The sequence below is a fragment of the Rosa chinensis genome, chromosome 3 (assembly GCF_002994745.2).
Source record: "Rosa chinensis cultivar Old Blush chromosome 3, RchiOBHm-V2, whole genome shotgun sequence".
Lineage (NCBI taxonomy): Eukaryota > Viridiplantae > Streptophyta > Magnoliopsida > Rosales > Rosaceae > Rosa > Rosa chinensis.
In genome coordinates, this window is record NC_037090.1 from 43504545 (window position 1) to 43517274 (window position 12730).

The following is a 12730-nucleotide window of genomic DNA, read 5'->3' on the forward strand; positions in this document are numbered from 1 at the left end:
GTTTCTTTGTTAAGACTTTCATCTATGTTTTGCAACCATAATTTGTGAAATGCAGAAAACATAGCTTTACTTGTGAAGGATTCTTTTGTATGGATGCAGCTTTATAAACAAAATATGCTTTTGACTTTGGTTTCTGTTTTGTTTGATGATAGACTTTGGTTTATGTTACCGATTTATATGTTTTTCAATGCTACATGTACCATCATGTTGTCTCATGGAATGTTGGAGAAGAGCTCTTATTAGGGATAACAGGTTTTCTAGCCATTATAAGTTTGATAGTCACTTGGAATTGATAAGAGAAACTTCTGCTCAGTATTACAGATCTCTGCCTTTACTAGGCAAGTTTTTCCACCAAAATTATAGAACCTTAATTCTTAAGCTTTTAGCAGTTTCATTCACCAATTAATAAACTCAAATTTGGAATAATATAAATTTAGGTTATAGCTTTGGTGCTTTTCATGCAGTGGGAAACAAGTATGGCAGGTCTGGGACACATCTATATATATATATATATATATATATATATATATATATATATCTCCCAAAGAAATAAAAATTAGTCCCAAGCACCTCGCTTGTTCCCAAAATTAATTACTGGTCGGTTTGGTATTTGTTTTTCTTTTGTGGATTGAACGAATCTGGTGATGGTCCTGATGGATATGTACATATAGGTAAATTTTCCTATATTAAATTCTAATTACCTTTATGGGCTTGTGTTTAGGAGTACATATTAAAGGAGCTGACTATTGTTAGAAAGAGTTTTCTTGTTGGAGAGCTGTTATTGTTGGTTGTAAGGAGGTAGCTTGACTGGTGAGTGTCGCTTGACTGCTACTCTTTGCCTTTGTTTTGTTGAATGCATTTGTTGAAGCTGGAATGCATTTGCTGGTATTATGAGTTGTTATATATGTTGAAGCTGGAAGGCATTAATGTTTTGTGCTGTGATGGTTTTATGCATCAAGTAGTTGGTTTGATTTTCAATATTATCGTGGTCTGGATTAAAAATAATCTACATCACATGCATTGTCATATATGTGCCAATATATGCAATTACAATACATAAATTATTCTCTGTTCTCTGTTCAATTACTATATATATATATATATATAGGGTTGAGTTGAGTTAAGCTTGCATGGGATAATCGATCAGTTGGGGGAGTGGGGATATACCATTACTGAAAAAATTAAGGATAACATGATTGTGATATATTGTGATATAAAGTGTTTCTCTTTGACTCTAATATAAGTATGTTTTGATTGGTTTCTGTTTTATTATTATTAATCTTTTTTTTTTAAAGGGGGTTCTGATTAAAGTATGTTTTGATTGATTTCTGTTTTTCAAATTGGGCAGCTTTTTTTGTTTTTGTTAGGATTATGGAACTTAATGATTGCATGTAGGATATGTTGTTGGGGTTTTGTTGATAGATGACTTAGTTTTGGTCTATGTTTTTATTTTAATGTAGATGAATAGGTCATGGATGCATGCTGATAGGAGGTCTTACGAATATAAGTTAGGGGTGGCAGAGTTTTGTGAGTTTGCTTTGAGAAATGCTAGAGACCCTAATCGTATTTGTTGTCCTTGCACAAAGTGTGGAAATGTGAAAGATTTTTCTGCTCAAGTGATAAGGGATCATGTGTTTGTAAATGGGATTGACACGGGATATGAGAAATGGACAGAACATGGGGAGGTTGTAGTAGAGTCAGGATCAGATACAGATAGTGAAAGCATTGATGAAACAGAGTCTAGTGAGTCTGACACTGTTCAGGGCAACATGGGGGCAAATTATGAAGTACAATTGGATAGTGATGTGGACTTGGAAGGCGATGAGGATGAGCAGCTTTCAAGTGAGTGCAATGAGTTCAGGAAGTTTGTTGATGATGCCAACAAACCCTTGTTCCCTGGTTGCACTAGGCACACCAAGATGAATGTGCTTGTGAGGCTCTACAACTTGAAAGCAAAGCATGGTATGAGTGACGCGGCTTACTCGGACTGGCTGATTGCCTTTTCTGAATATCTTCCCGTAGGAAATGAGATACCTGCTTCTGTCTATGAAGCAAAGAAGACTTTGAGTGCATTAGGAATGGATTACACCAAAATACATGCCTGCCCTAATGACTGTATTCTCTATAGAAAACAGTTTTCCGATGACATTATCTGTCCTACTTGTGGTCTTTCTAGATGGAAAGTTTGCAAAAACGGTCAAGAAAAAGAGGGAGTGCTTGCAAAAGTGTTGTGGTACTTTCCTCCTATTCCCAGATTCAAAAGAATGTTTCAATCAATTGAAACATCAAAGAATTTAATTTGGCATGCTGCAGAGAGAAACAAGGATGGCTTAATTCGTCATCCTGCAGATTCAGCTTCTTGGAAGTTAGTGGATGAAAAATGGCCAGCCTTTGGTAAAGAACCACGAAACCTACGACTTGCATTGTCGTCAGATGGATTCAATCCCCACAGTTCATTGAGCAGCAAGTACAGTTGTTGGCCCGTAATTTTGGTAACCTACAATCTGCCTCCATGGCTGGTAATGAAAAGAAAACACATGATGCTTACCTTATTGATATCAGGGCCTAAACAACCGGGAAACGACATTGACGTTTACCTCGAACCATTAATAGATGATCTGAAGTTGTTGTGGGAAGGAGTGAGTGGAGTTTATGATGCTATTAGGAATGAAACTTTTACTCTTAAGGCTTTACTATTATGGACAATCAATGACTTTCCAGCATATGGTAACCTTTCAGGGAGTATAGTTAAAGGCTACAATGCATGTCCGATTTGTCTTGATAAAACAGAACCTACAAGGTTGGTTCACGGAGGAAAGATGGCCTACACCATTCATCGACGATTTTTAGGGAGACACCATCCTTATAGAAAACAAAAGGCTGCTTTCAATAACCGTCCAGAACATTCACCAGCTCCAGTTCCGTTGACTGGAGAGGAACTGTTGAGAAGGTTGGAAGAAGAAGTTCCACAATGGCCTTACGGGAAGAAATATCCTCCTCCTACTTACAAAGGTGCTGAGGATCAAACGAGGCCTTGTTGGAAGAAGAAGTCGATATTTTTTCAGCTTGAATATTGGAAATATCTCCCTGTTAGGCACTGCCTTGATGTCATGCACATTGAAAAAAATGTGTGTGATAGTCTAATAGGGACGTTGTTGAACATTCCCGGAAAAACAAAGGATGGACTGAAGACTCGGTTAGATTTGTTGGAATTGGGTATAAGATTAGGATTGCAGCCCAATCTAGATGGTCCGAAAAAGAAACGGTTGCCATTGGCAAGCTGGAACCTAACGGTAGATGAGAAAAAATGTATGTGTGGCTGTTTTAATGGCATGAAGGTTCCTGAAGATTATTCATCAAACATTTCCAGCCTTGTTTTGATGGAGGATTTAAGGCTGACAGGACTTAAATCCCATGATTGTCATGCCTTAATGCAACAATTACTCCCTGTTGCAATCCGAGGTGTGCTGGAAAAACCTGTTAGAGTTGCTGTAATCCGACTTTGCATGTTTTTCAATGAAATTTGTAGTAAAACCATAGATGCTTTAAGGCTGCCAAAAATCCAAAGTGATCTTGTAGAAACTTTATGTGAGCTTGAGAAGTATTTTCCCCCTTCGTCCTTTGACATAATGATACATTTAACGGTCCATTTGGTTAGAGAAGTTGAATTATGTGGACCTGTTTGTTTTCGCTGGATGCATCCTTTCGAAAGATATATGAAGGTGTGCAAAGGATATGTGAGAAATAGACGTCTTCCGGAAGGGTGCATTGCTGAATGTTATATTGCCGAAGAAGCGGTTGAGTTTCTAGCCGAACTTTTCTTCGACGACAAGACTGTTGGCATTCCAGAGGCTCCCATCACAGATGACAAACCCACCTCAGGTGCTACTGTTGTGTCTGTTTTTGGCAAGGACTATGACCAAGCTCATTTGTGTGTGCTTCAAAACACCGATGAATTCAGAGGCTATTTTCTGTAAGTCACTACCCCTTTATTTACAGTTTTATGTATTTTCTGCTTCTATTGGTTTTCCTATTAATCATCACTGATTTTATGTGTAGGGAACACAAGGAGTATTTGAAGAGGGAGTTTCCAAAGTACAAAAAAAATGAAAAGTGGTTGGTCGATAAACAAAACCAAACTTTTGCTGATTGGGTGAAGGAAAGGGTAAGTAGTTTCAGTTTAATTAAAGTTTACATAGTAGAGAATTGTGGGTTTAGTGATTGTGAATAGCTTGTTTTAAACATTTTCTTTATTTTGCAGGTTGCTTTTCAACTTAATGAACCTGGTGCTGATATTCCTGAGATTGTGAGGTGGCTAGCAGATAAACCAGGGAATGAAGTACCAAAGTTTAGCGGTTATAGAATAGGGGGAGTGCAATATAACACAAAAATGCGCGATGATCTTCGTACTACACAAAGTAGTGGGGTCTACTTGGTTGCTAAGACACCTCAAGTAGCTAGTGCTAAGGATAAAAATGTGGTTACTGAAGACATGAGCTTCTATGGGGTTATTGCTTAAATATGGGAGCTTGACTATGATCATTTTAGGGTTCCAATTTTCAAGTGTGATTGGGTAGAGAATCAGAAGGGTGTTAGAGTAGATGATCTTGGGTTCACTTTGGTGAATTTGAATAGGAAAGGTCATGTAAAAGACACTTTTGTCTTGGGAAAATGTGTGGAGCAGGTCTTTTATGTTCAAGACCCTATAGATCATAGGTGGTCAGTTGTATTAAGTCCCCCAAAGAAAGATTACATCGATTCTGTTCAGGTTGATGAGCTTGGGGACACCGTTATTTCCCTCCCTCCAATCGCAAGTACAATGCCATCTATCCATTCACTAGATGACTTGATCGATGAGGAACCAGTGGGTTACATGTGTGTAGGAGACGAGGATATATTAGTTGATGGGGAATAGAGCAGTTTGATTTATTTGTATTTGCTTTGGTTTTTATTTAATTTTTCTTTTCTTGGTGATGGTACTTTGGAATTCTGAGTTATTGTGTCCTCTTAACATATTCAAGCAAACTAAATTTGAATTTATCCCACTATTTATTGATGGCTTGTGCTGCGTACTTGTCCTGCAATTCCATAGTTTTATTATTTGTTTTGATATACTACTGAAAGTATTTAAGTCTAATGTGCCTTGTGTGTGTGTAGATAATGGCCTCATCAAAATCTGCAAGTGTAGTGAAGAAGTCAAAGTCCAAGGAAAAGCGACACAAGCATAAGAAGACAAAGTCTGCTAAGTCTTCCACATCACCAACATGTTCTGATGCATCTTATTTGAAGAAGGGGAGTTCTAAAAATGCAGAAATGAATCAACCGGAGGTCTCAAGCTGCTGAAACGGCATGCGGTTACCATGTCACGCATTACAAGCCGCAAGAGTCATAGACAAAAGAAGATGGTTCTGTTTAACAGAAAAGGTACTCCCTGTGGGAAGGTGGCTAAGGAGTTGCAGTCCTATATAGGCGTATTGGCACGAAGAAAGGTGCCAATAATAAGAGAAACATGGAAACAAGTAACAGACGATGAGAAGGGCAAGATCTGGTCACGTGTTCAGGTACAAACTTGTTCAGTTTATATAACTATTCAATTTTTTTAGTAAATGAAGTTTATTACTGTTGCTTTGCCTTGAAATAATGTTCACAGATTCCATTTGTGCTTGGTCCTGAAAATAAGAAGATGGTAATGGACTCTGCTGCAAGCAAGTGGAGGGAATTCAAGTCTCGACTAACTTCAAACTACATTATTCCTTATCTGAATGACCCTGAGGCGTTGAAGTATCCTCCAGATGATTATCCTTTCATAAATTTAGATCACTGGACAGCTTTTGTCAAATCACGCACAACACCTGCATTCTTGGTATGAAAGCAACAGATCACTGTTGTTTAATTTAGTTGTATTCCTATCTTGCATTTGTAAATATGAAATAGTTATTAAATGAGTGCTGGTTTTTGCAAGAAAAGCGTGCTGCGCAACAAGAAAGACGGAAAAAAAATAAATACCCTCATAGACTGTCCCGTAAGGGATATGCAGGGTTAGAGGAAGAGCTGGTTAGTAAAAACTTGTTTTTTAAACTACTTGTGTGTAGTTTTTACAATAAGAAAGTTGGCTGATTAAGTAGTTTTTGTTGTAGGTTGAGGAGATGGGTGATGAGGAAGTTGATAGGGCCACACTCTGGATCAAAGGACGGCAGTCCAAGGATGGCAGTTTCAAAGATGAAAGGACTAAAAAAACTGCTGACAAAATAGTAAGTATAAATAACCAATGTATGTGTATGTAGTTTGCGTAGGTAGAACATTAATGCTTGTACTATAAATATGTCAGGAATCATTAAAGAAAAGAGTTGCTGATGGAGACCTATCTGTCGAGGGAAGTGACGATGTCTTGACATTAGCGTTGGAGACTCCTGAACATGGGGGAAGAGTGCGTGGAGTGGGAGGTCGTATCACTCCCTCTTCCTACTTCCATATGCCCAAACGGAGAAAGGAGAGTTTAGAAGCAACAGTTAGAGTTAGTGTGCAAAAAATAATGTGAGAAGAGAAACAAAAGATAGTAGAGGAGGCAAGGGAAAAGATTATCGAGGATGCAAAGGAAAGGATTATTGCTGAGGAGAGGGCATTTTGGGCAGCAAAGTTTGCAGAACTAGAATCAAAGGTAGGTGCAAAAGAAGATGGGAATTGTGTTACACCTAATAATACATATGTTTCTGGTCAAGGAAGTTGTTCACGCACAATAGATGAGGCTGCTCAAGAACAAGTACCAAAACCCATGGAAGAACATTATGTAGACCATGTTGGTTTCAAGGCAGTGATAGGAGCTTTTGATCTTATTGAACAAAAGACCATGCATCGTACAAAGAAGGGATCAAAGGTCGTGAAGGAAGGCCTTTTGGATGTATCGCCATGCTCCAAGGACCCTACTGAGTTGACAAACATGGTTGACAAAGTAGTTGTCCAGCCTGCATTGGATAAGCATGTGAGAGAGACTGTTAAAGAGACTTTGGAAGACAATGCTGTACCCAAGGAGCTAGAGCTTCAGGATGGAGCAGAATTTGTGGATTTGACATTGCTTTCCGCTTCAAAAAAGGTAAGTTAGTTCCACTTTACACCAATAATGGTAGGATTGATATGGTTGTTTCATTACGTTAGGATCTGTTATAAATTCAAAGATATAGGCACAAAGTCTAATATATTTTTTTCTTCTTTTCAGTCACCTAGTGCTGAGATTAAATGCCAGTTGGCATTAGGTTCTGTTGACCATATTGTGGCCTATGCCACTGTTATGGAGTGTCATGATAGCTCCCAAGTTATTCATGGAGCTCCACTCGGCGATGGCAATATGCGTGTTTCCATCTATGAGGCGATTGAGGAAAAAGCAAAGGTCCCATTCCCTGTTAAAGATGAAATTGAAACTGTTAAGCAAGCTATGGGGAGTTGGGTAGCATGGCCCAAAGACCTAATCATAAGGTCACTTGTGAAGGTAAGAAGTTAGTATAATTTGAGCTACTAAGATTACATTCACTTGTGAAAATAAATTTGCTTAATTTTATATCAGATGTATAACATATACCTTGCATTTATATTTGTTCTAGAAACCTGTCTTGGATAATGCTGAGAAGAAGAGGAAAAAGAAGGAGATAGAGGAACAAGACTCAGAGGTTCAATTTAGCATGGCATCAATGGCATCTAAATTACCAGAATCATTGAAGATGTTATGCCAATGGGGTGAGGACAAATTCAGAGATGGACGTACCATCAGCTTCCACATAGAACCTGAAGTCTTTGGATTCTCTCGCAAGACCTTTATAATGGGATCAGATGTTCGACGACTTGCAAGCATGAGGGAAGTTTCTGGAACTTGTATTGTTGTGTACCAAAGGTATAAAACATTCAAATTGTTCATTACATATATGGTTGCTGAATTTTATTGCTGAAAGTAATTTGTTTGGTGTAAATGGTTGACGCTTAGGTACCTCTATGAGCAGATGGTTGCTTATAAAATGGTGGACATGGTTGCATTTGTTGATCCTTCACTGATTGGTGCAAAAGGGTCTGGAACTGGAACTGTTAGGGCCAAACACATTAGAGATAGGCTTGTAACTGCAAAACCTGGACAGATGTTCATGTTGCCATTCAACTCGGGGTAAGTCCATGAAGGTTTTTTTTTTTCGTTTATTCTTTGCAATTAATTTTAGCTCTGTTCAACATATATACTTTATGTATGTAGTGATCACTGGATGTTGACAATTATCGATCCAGACCAAAGCACTGCCTATTTTATGGATCCTCTTAAAAGACGCTTGCCCACCGGAGATTGGATGAAGATTGTGGAATCGTAAGTCACTTGTATTGATCATACATATTGAGATCATTAAATCTATTTAAAAATAATTGTTGCCTTCTTTAGTTTTTCTGAAGTCTTAATTTTCTTGTTCTGGTATAGTGCAATAGCTATGTTCAATGCTGAAAGGCAGAAGAAAGGTCGGAGTTCAGTCTTGTGGAAAAATTTGGCCGTAAGTTTCATGCACCTAAGTATATTTTTGTCTTGAAAATACTGGATTTGGTTCATTTTTCGACTTGTTTACACATCATTTGTTTTTAGGGTATTCCTCCCCAACCCACTAATAAGGAGTGCGGGTACTTTGTTATGTGTTACATGAGAGACATCATTGAGGATAAAGACCTGACATTATTTCCAAGAAAGGTACAAGTGTAGTTTATAAATGTAGTCACTTTAACTTGGTTTATATTGACTCTTTTATGTCCATGCCTCACTTTCATATAATAAATTGATTCAGTGGGAGAGGAGAGGCAACAATCAATATACCCAAGCAGACATAGATATGATGCGAAATGAATGGGCAAAGTATGTTGTGAAGGCATATGTGTAGGAGCTAAAGGAAAGCACAAGAGGAAGTAGGTTGTTGTTGAAGGAAAGCATCATTTTTGTGCTTCTCTGCTGGTACAATATTCATGCACTGTGTGGCATGTTTTGTAACAAATAGTTTGTATTTGTATCAGCTTTTGATGTCCCAAGTAGATGGGCATGCATTTGAATGCTTTACTTCTTTCAATGTTGGCTTGGATGATTGGGAAATCCTCCCTTTTAAAGTTTGAATGTTTTTCTTCAAATAGTATGAGTTGGATTACTGATCATTTCATGGATTCCAGTGTCTTTTCTTTACAATTAGTCACTGTTTATTAGGTAAAATCGAGCATTATTATCAATGTACAAAATCGAGGAAAGACGATTATCACACAACATAATTTCTAATATTAATAATGTTGTCTGAAGTAACAATTTGGATGTTCACACAATGAATCCTTATATAACATGCAACGGTTCTAACAAACATACGTTGTCTGATTTACAATCACACAACTGTAATAACTAGAATACGTTATCTAAAACTAACACACAATGAATTCTTATATAACATGCAACGGTTCTAACAAACATACGTTGTCTGATACACAATCACACAACTGTAATAACTAGAATACGTTATCTAAAACTAACACACAATGAATTCTTATATAACATGCAACGGTTCTAACAAATATACGTTGTCTGATTTACAATCACACAACTGTAATAACTAGAATACGTTATCTAAAACTAACACACAACAATAAAATTTCCAAAAGTGAAGTGTGAGGATAATTCATACAACAGATAAAATAAAATACAGTTGTCTGATTTCATTTCATACAACGGCTCGGAAATAACTTTCGTTGTGTGAATGATGCCAATGACATGTGCAGCATGACTGCGCGGCAACTGTGGCTGCCATCTGCCGAGAGAAGGCACAACGGTTTTAACAAAATAAGTGTTGACTGTTTGTGATTCACACAACGGGTTTCCACTGTTGTGTGATTTTTAATCACACAACGCTGCGATACACAACGGAAATCGTCAAAATCACACAACGAATTTGGTCCGTTGTCTGATCACTTTTTTGGCCTAGTGTATGGTGATCCTGCTTAGCACTTTGGCCTTTATTTCTTTACGCTTTTTACTTTAAGAAAACAAATGACAATTTCCATTCCCAAACATTCCACTAAACATAATAAGCTCATTTGGGATATGGTGATCGTACGTCTTTCCTTAATGTAATTCGGGTCAACCAAGTTGACATTCTTACTTAGTCTTTAAAACTTAAGCAAACAAATAATGGTTATCATTCCCAAACAATTTCGTTTCTTAATTTCATTTCGGGATATGATAACTTTAGAGTACGTTAATTGAGATTTTGACTTATTTCAATTATCAACTTCTCTACATAGCTAAACCAAATCAAGCATCCTTTGTCAACCTTGCAATATGATATTTCCAGATAACAGATTCACCACTTTAATTAATAAAGCCAAGCTTCTCAATACACAAGCCATTTCATACTCAATTCATTACTACGTCAACTTCCCAACGAAACTAACAACTCTTAGAAACACTAATCATTCCAGTATTGCAAACCAAAGTTCATTTCGTGTATTCAATGAAACCACAACTTCAACATATATAATCAGATCACGACAATATATGTTCAAGATACCCAAGACCCTTACCATGTCCCTTACAGAACTCTTCGACGTAGTGGTGGCCTCAGACTAAGGTCCTTCATCCAAAACTTCGCTCTTCATCCCCACCACAGAACAACAATTTTAATTAGTCAATCACAATAACCAACTTGAATTCATAATCTAAATGGATGGGATTCTTACCCTATCCCGATTCTTGCCAAGGTCATGAACTCAATGACCTACTACACCTCATGGCCCTCATCAGTTCTTCCTCATCCCATCAAAACTGAAATCGAAACCAAGACTAGAAGCTCCCCTTTCATTTCAATTCCCATCCTCCAAGTCCCGAATTCAAGAACATCAACCAAAAGAATTGAACATCAGCAATCCACTACTTTGGAACTGAAACTCAACCAAATAACGAAAGGGGGCTTCGAAAACGGCTTACCAGAATAATAGGACTACGCCGACAGAGTTCACGGCGACGTCAAGGTTTTCTCATGCGCCAGCGGCGGCGGCGCGTGTGGCGGCTCTGGTCGGAATCGGAGGTCGAGTGTTTGGGCTATTGGAAAACGTGAGACGCTGATTCCAACCATGGAGGTGGTTTAGCTCGATTCGCGCTGGAGATTGGAGAACGAAGGCATGCAGAGCCTCGAGTTCCGACGATGCTCGTGCGGCGTCGTGCATTGTCGATCAGTGATGGGATGTTCAGGGCTTGATGGTCGGCGCTCTCTAAGCATCGTTGGTGGGTTGAAATGACGGCCGGGAGTCAGTGAACACAGACGTCATAGCGTCATCATTTTCCAGTAGTGCATGCGGCGGTTTTGGGTTCTCGATCGGCGGCGAAATAGCTGGGCTTTGATCGGATATAGGTGTTGGTTCGAAGGGTGGAGATGGTGTGGTGAGATGGTGGCCAGAGCTGGAGTCTCTGGTGGTGGCAGAGGGAGGACGAGAGAGAGAGAGGTCGGGGGAGAGAGAGAGAAGGACGTGGCTGAGGGAGAAAATGAGAGAGTTTAGGTTTTAGGGTTTCTGATTTCCTATTTATACTTGCGTATGCGAAATGTCCATTTTGCCCTTGCGACGAATTACGAAACTCCTCTAACTAACTGCTTTCAGTTGAGCTCGTAACTTTTCTTTTATTCATTTTTCGTTGGAAACTTCCTAAGTTAATTCTCGACTTCGTCGTATGCCCAAAACTTGGATTACTAAAAACTCAATTTGTATCATTCCATAATAATCCCGACAATCTTTTGCTTCAACAAACCTTAGTAATTCTTTAGGCCCAATTGGAAGGACATTGGCCCAAACTTAATTCAAATAGCCCAATTGGTAGTCTCGATACCTAAAATGTCCAGAATCGATTCCTTCACTAAAATCACCTTGTGCAAAAATCTTATTTTCGAAAAATTACCTTCTAAAAATTAAATAAAATTTTCGGGGGCTCACAATCCATAAGGAAAACGAGCCCTTATTGGAATCAAGTAGCGGAGATTGATTAGGAAACTTCAATCAATAATCATTTTGTGGCAAGGAACAGTCGAAACCCTAGGGTATAAATGCTAGGTTTCAAGGACGGAAAAAAAAGAAACAACTCTTCAATCAATCAATCTCTCAGATTATCAAAGCTTCTTTGGAGCAAACCTACCTACAACCTAGTTGCAACCCAGCGAAGCAAGGGTAACGCCCTCGCAACCTAGCGAAGCTAAAGTCATGCTTTAGCATAACCCGTGCTTTCTCCTACTTCCCTGTGATTGCTCTGCTTAACCTACAACATTAAGTATCGACTCGGTGACACAAGATATCACAACACAAGCCCTTATCCGTAAGGCAAGAAGTCATTTTCCAAAAGGGAGACAAAAGAACCTGGTGACGAGGTTGGTGCTCTCCTCGTTCACATCGTTTGAGAAGAAGTCAGGTCAAGGGACTCCCCGGTGATTGCACCCCATGGTGCTGGCACGCCTGTGCACTCTCAAAAGAGACTGTTTGCAACCAGACTGGTTTTGGAGCCAAACACTACCTAACTTTCCCTCTCTCTTTCAATCTCATTCCTAATTCAATCTCTTTCAATTTCTCGTTTATCTTCCCTAATTTTTTACTTTACCACTTCGATTCGATAAATAGTGTTCCGAATTCAATTCGTCTGCTTTTACATTTGAATCAATTTTAGTTCGTGTATTGCAATTGGTTGCAAATCCTTTCTTCTTAA

The 12730-nt window shown here is 38.6% G+C and overlaps 1 protein-coding gene and 1 long non-coding RNA gene across 7 annotated transcripts; both read right to left on the reverse strand.

The window, feature by feature from the left end:
- Positions 1 to 7202: 7202 nt before the first annotated feature.
- On the reverse strand, positions 7203 to 8611 carry LOC112194849. Of its 6 annotated transcripts, none has more exons than XM_040515807.1 (4): positions 7977 to 8611; positions 7757 to 7854; positions 7574 to 7614; positions 7203 to 7394 (listed from the first exon to the last, which is right to left on the reverse strand). In XM_040515807.1, the coding sequence occupies exons 1-4, from the start codon at positions 8020 to 8022 to the stop codon at positions 7247 to 7249; spliced, it is 333 nt and encodes a 110-aa protein (XP_040371741.1). In that variant the 5' UTR covers positions 8023 to 8611; the 3' UTR covers positions 7203 to 7246. The 6 variants fall into 6 exon arrangements, 2 of the variants coding, with proteins under 2 accessions (XP_040371741.1, XP_024190854.1); XM_024335086.2 differs by having other exon boundaries at positions 7757 to 7860; XR_005807732.1 differs by lacking the exon at positions 7574 to 7614.
- Positions 8612 to 10333: 1722 nt separating this feature from the next.
- Positions 10334 to 11007, reverse strand: LOC112194850. The gene is made up of 2 exons (XR_002934167.2): positions 10726 to 11007; positions 10334 to 10638 (listed from the first exon to the last, which is right to left on the reverse strand). It is a non-coding gene; the product is annotated as an uncharacterized LOC112194850 (long non-coding RNA).
- Between the last annotated feature and the right edge of the window lie 1723 nt (positions 11008 to 12730).

What these genes read in the sequence shown, in the direction of transcription:
- LOC112194849 (XM_024335086.2), bottom strand. Translation starts at nt 8,022, where the DNA reads ATGCAACCATGTCCACCATTTTATAAGCAACCATCTGCTCATAGAG. An exon ending in GCAACCATCTGCTCATAGAG is followed by an intron (nt 7,861 to 7,976) that starts GTACCTAAGCGT and finishes CAACAATACAAG; the next exon opens with TTCCAGAAACTTCCCTCATG. An exon ending in AGAACAAATATAAATGCAAG is followed by an intron (nt 7,395 to 7,573) that starts GTATATGTTATA and finishes CATCTTTAACAG; the next exon opens with GGAATGGGACCTTTGCTTTT.